Below are 5,192 nucleotides of genomic sequence, written 5' to 3'. Positions count from 1 at the left end.
TGAAGCAGATGAATTATAAACCCTTCAAAACCAGAATTTATAATGGAAATGCTGACACGGACCCATAACAATAGCAGCTCTGCCAAGTATTATTTTAATACTAAAAGCATACTCAGTCACTCATTATTTTATTATAGAAATTATATCTTTACAAAAAAGCAGTGATGCACAATGATAATGAAACCAAATTTTAAAAAAGAATGCTTCTAAGGTGACTCCTGTAACTCCCGTGATATCACTTATATGTGACATGCCACTCCTTGAATTAAAAAAAACACAAACCCCTTACACATGAAGGTGGAGTTTGTAATAAGCTAAATGGCAAGGCTGAGCTAAGAGTCTTTGTGAGCTTCCTTTAAGTGTTTTGCCAGCAGAAGGAGACAAAAGGGTTAAAAAGGAAGAGCAGGGAGCACAGGAGAGGCAGCTGACAGGAGACACAAGGGCATGAAGAAAGGAGAAGCTAGGTATCAAAAGAGAAGAGCAGGGGGAGATTTTTTAGGCGGTTTTCAAAGGGAATAACGCAGTTTTTAAAGAGATATTGGGGAAACATTCACAAAAAGGCCAGGCAGACAGAAATTATGGCAGGGGCCAAACCCTTTGAGAATCCTAAGCTACACTTTTGAGCAGGTGCATCCCAGTCACTTTGCAACATGCCAGAGCAGGTCAGTGAGCCTTGCCACATGCTTCAGAAAAAAGGCACGATTTGTTAAACCTTCATGCTGTATGTCCAGTTTTCTATAAATGCCTCTTTTATTTTGCAATGTCAAAATCACCAAGGGATGTGAAGGAAGGATTTGTTACAGATGATATGAGGTTTTCTCCTTTTATTCTGTGCTCTGGGGCAACAAGCTGCACTCCAAAAATCCCCGCACCCCAAAAATCTCACCCAGCAGCATCACACAAAAACTACTTTTTGAGACTGTGCTATGCATTATAGAGCCAGCGTTGCTTCCCTATTACCGCCTTCCTTTCCTTGCCATTTCTTTTTTGTCCCTGGGTACCAGGTGCACTGGAGGGACTCAGATCAATGCAAGACAACATTTCTCGTATAAACAATGCCATATTAACAGCCAGAGGGCAGCTGTACCTGTAGGCAGGGTTAGCACCAAATGCTGGCACGTCTATCCATGCAGCTAGACTGCTAAAAAGAAGCAACCACAGTGGAAATGCACCTACTGTATGTGAAATGCGGGTGCAGAATTTTTTTCTTTTCTTTTTTTCTATCAGTCTAACCTTCTGTGTTGATACATGAATGCTGGTACCCACTTAGAGGGATGCCAGATGATCAGTGCAGAATGAAGGTCCCAGGAGAAAGGCTCACGTGGTTTTCTCTGCCCCGTGACGTCACTAGCAGATGGCATGGGTACCAGCTCTGGCAGTTGGCATCAATGTCACTTTTTAGAGATCAATGAGATAGTGCAGATATACACAGATCTAGACTCCAGCAGACGATGCGACATTCAGACTGAAAAGATTTGGAAGGCAAAAAATGAAAACTGATTGTTGAATGAAATAAAAAGCTAAGGTAATACAAATAAAGATATATTTCAATTGGTGTTGGGTGTGCATGCAAGTGTTTAAAGATACAGTATCATTGTCTTGTTTTTTGTGTATGCTATTTGCTGTCTAGTAACTCCTACCATTTTATTCTTCTGATGCAATTACAAACTTTCATTGCTTTTATGTAATACTGCAAATGTGTAGACAGTACTGATAGTTAGTCTTTGACTGGGGTTTTTGTTTAATTTTGTTCTGTTAAAAGTCCCTGCATTTACTTTGCTTGTCTCTTTGAAGTCCATGGGATACAAGCTTTTGCTGTTCCCAAACTGCAAATGAAAGCAAAGTAATTGGGAAAAGGAAATTATTTTTCCTTTCCAGGCTGGATTCTGAGCACACGTGCAGGATTGCAGTCAGAATCTACAGACCGCTCCTGTCAGCTAAGAGCTGGAGGAAGACATCTGAGCCTCGCAGAACATAAACACTGCTATAGCGGGCAGGGAATTTTTCACCTCCCCCCCTTCCCCCCCCAGTTGATGGGAAAGAAAAGAAAAAGGAGAAAAGAACAAGGCAAAAAGCAAATAAGTTGATTCTAACAAAAAAACAGATAATATCAAGTAGAATTTTTGCTTGAAAAAGGGAGAAAAAAAGAGGTAGGGGGATTTTATTTCCTAACTCTAATCTGAATACGTTTAGGGTTAAATAATTCTGATTTTTGTCTTAATATGAAATAAGTATTATGTGATTTTAATACAAATAACTAGGAAAAATGCTTTGTTTTGAATTATATTACTAGCTGAGTGATTTGGGGGGTATATTCAATTTTTTTTCCTTCTCAGCCACTGTAACTTACTGAAGTTTAATATCTTGATACATAAAGGAAGAAATGTGGAGACCAAAACCCCACAATTTTGCAGTATAAGTAAAAAAGTGATTTTGAAATATTTACCATCAGGTAATAGAGATATGGCACTTTTTCAATTTTAAAACTGCACTCCCTCTCCTCATTTTTCCACCCAGGGGAATTTGGATTAATGAAATTTTTGTAGTGCTTTGTCACGTTTTGCATTTCTTTGAATTCCATGATGGGGAGAGTTTGAAAGATTTGTTAAAAAAAAAAAAACCAGCAGGGAGCTAACTGTACATTTAAAATATGAATTTACTCCATATTTATTTGTGATAAATGTGGCTTTTTAGTTGCAGGGTCAAATGTTTCGAGTGATTTTAGAATTCTCAACAGCTATTATTTTTTTAAACGTGGGCATTTGCAACTGCCATTTTATTAAAAAATATAGACTGAACATTTATACACACACACACATACACACATACACACACTCTCTCTTTTTAGAAGAGCTTACACACAGACACAAATAAGGTGCATGAGGCTGTCTGTGTGAGTTGGAAAACTTTAAAAATGGAAATATTTAAACATTGTGCTGGCATTCTTTCAGGTAACTTAAGATTGTAGAACCATGTTAACACTACCATTTGATGAGTCTGTTGTAATGCCAGAATCCCAGATGTGTAGAAAGTTTCCCAGAGAAAGTGATGACCAAAAGCAAATGAAGAACACAGAAAGCTTTTCAAAGCAGATCATCCTCCGAGGAAAGAATATTAAAAGATCTCCTGGAGAAGAAACAGAAAAAGAGGAAGAGGAGGAAGAGAGAGAAGAGGAGGATGAGAATGGCTTGCCAAGGCGAAGGGGCCTTAGGAAAAAAAAGACAAGCAAGATAAGGATGGAAAGAATTAAATTCAGGCGTCAAGAAGCCAATGCTAGAGAGAGGAACCGTATGCACGGCCTTAACGATGCTCTGGACAATTTAAGGAAAGTTGTCCCTTGTTATTCTAAAACACAAAAACTGTCTAAAATAGAAACTTTAAGACTAGCCAAGAACTATATTTGGGCTCTTTCTGAAATACTGCGAATTGGGAAGAGACCTGACCTGCTCACCTTTGTCCAAAACTTGTGCAAGGGTCTGTCCCAGCCAACTACAAACTTGGTGGCAGGATGCCTGCAGCTGAATGCCAGAAGTTTCCTGATGGGCCAGGCAGGTGAAGGTGCCCATCATACCCGCACACCCTACTCCACCTTCTATCCTCCCTACCACAGCCCGGAGCTTGGCACCCCCCCAGGACACGGGACTCTCGACAACTCTAAGTCCATGAAACCATACAATTACTGCAGCACTTACGAGTCCTTCTACGAAAGCACATCCCCTGAGTGTGCCAGCCCACAGTTTGAAGGTCCCTTAAGTCCTCCCCCAATTAACTATAATGGGATATTTTCCCTGAAGCAAGAGGAAAGCTTGGACTATGGCAAAAATTACAATTATGGCATGCATTACTGTGCAGTGCCACCCAGGGGTCCCCTTGGGCAGAGCTCGATGTTCAGGTTGCCTACAGAGAGCCACTTCCCTTATGACTTACATCTGCGCAGCCAGTCTCTCACCATGCAAGATGAATTGAATGCAGTTTTTCATAATTAATGAGGAAAATGAAAATAAACAGTGGTCATTCACCTCCCCATCTAATTAAGAGCAAGCAGATGCTTGGGCACTGCGTAATTGGCACAATTCTATTTAAAATGTTTACTAGTTCCTAAAGTGTGTTTCAACTATTGTGAAGATTTTCTATGTATTAATAAACCCTTTTTATTGTAAGTATTTTTTTTCCTGTAATCACTGTGAGAATATGTTTCCTCCCAGAGATTTTCTCCCTCCTTTTCAACTTTTTGTTTCCCTATTTATCTGATTTGTTGAGCAGTGTGTCTGAACAATATTACTGAAATAAAAGCGTACACACTGTGTGAAGTCAGTGTCTATTTTGATTGTATAGTAATTATACAAATGCATGTTATTGAAACCAGATTGATAAAAATTATGTATTTATAATTGGTAGAAAATATATATTATGTATTCAAGGAGAGCTGGATTAAAAATATTAAGAATTTTAAAGTAATTATCCAGAACTGAGATGGGCTTGCAATGTGCAGAGGTGAGGGGGCAGCAATATTGAAAGCTATGCAAAAAAAAAAAAAAAAAGGCAAACAGGAAATCGAAATAGTTTTTGGGTTATTGGTTTTCAGTAAACTAAGGAAAAAATGATTGTCATTGACATTATTCAGCCTGATTTTAGAGTGTTGCTGACAGGGGCCACATGATTATATTTAGAAGATATTGTCAAAAATTTGCCTCAGTTATTTTGACCATATATAATAAGCACTTTTTATTTGTGTTATTATGACTTCAGATGTAAAGGTTTGTTACAAAAATGTATAACTGTGGTTTCTCACTACATACTTGACATGCAATTAAATATAGATGTTTCCAATTTTAAAATACATCTATTAGCTGTGATACTATAGCTGTGTGTATTTTGTCTGATATTTATTATTCCGCAGTATACAGCTGCCTTTGGTCTTGTCTACACGCCTTTTTTCCCAGGACACTCATAATGCTTAAATCTGGGGTAGGAAGTCAAGAATCATCAGGATGAACCTCATGCTATTTTCAGAAGGATGATGTGATGCAGTAGATTAAAAATACCGCATAATTAGCTGTGTGTTGAATGAAATAACAGGTTATGGCAAGAAAGCAACTTTATATCTCAATGAAATGCCAAATTTCATATGGGGAAGAGCCCTGAGCTAACACACAGGACACTGGCTGCTCCTCTAGCTCTAGCTCGTTGGG

The 5,192-nt window shown here is 38.5% G+C and overlaps 1 protein-coding gene across 2 annotated transcripts; it reads left to right on the top strand.

Annotated features, from left to right (window-relative positions):
* Positions 1-1,331: 1,331 nt before the first annotated feature.
* NEUROD6 (neuronal differentiation 6) lies at positions 1,332-4,863 on the top strand. 2 transcript variants are annotated; one of them, XM_063158729.1, is made up of 3 exons: positions 1,332-1,525; positions 1,879-2,150; positions 2,952-4,863. In XM_063158729.1, the coding sequence occupies exon 3, from the start codon at positions 2,973-2,975 to the stop codon at positions 3,984-3,986; it is 1,014 nt and encodes a 337-aa protein (XP_063014799.1). In that variant the 5' UTR covers positions 1,332-1,525; positions 1,879-2,150; positions 2,952-2,972; the 3' UTR covers positions 3,987-4,863. The 2 variants fall into 2 exon arrangements, with proteins under 2 accessions (XP_063014799.1, XP_063014806.1); XM_063158736.1 differs by lacking the exon at positions 1,879-2,150 and having other exon boundaries at positions 1,333-1,525.
* The last annotated feature ends 329 nt before the right edge of the window (positions 4,864-5,192 follow it).

The sequence above is a fragment of the Melospiza melodia genome, chromosome 1, assembly GCF_035770615.1.
Source record: "Melospiza melodia melodia isolate bMelMel2 chromosome 1, bMelMel2.pri, whole genome shotgun sequence".
NCBI classification, from domain to species: Eukaryota; Metazoa; Chordata; class Aves; order Passeriformes; family Passerellidae; genus Melospiza; species Melospiza melodia.
Note: the sequence above shows the minus strand (reverse complement) of the source record. Positions and strands in the feature narration are given on the sequence as shown.

Bases quoted from the DNA above. Each gene is read 5' to 3' on its own strand.
- NEUROD6 (XM_063158729.1), top strand. From the start codon at position 2,973: ATGTTAACACTACCATTTGATGAGTCTGTTGTAATGCCAGAATCCCAG.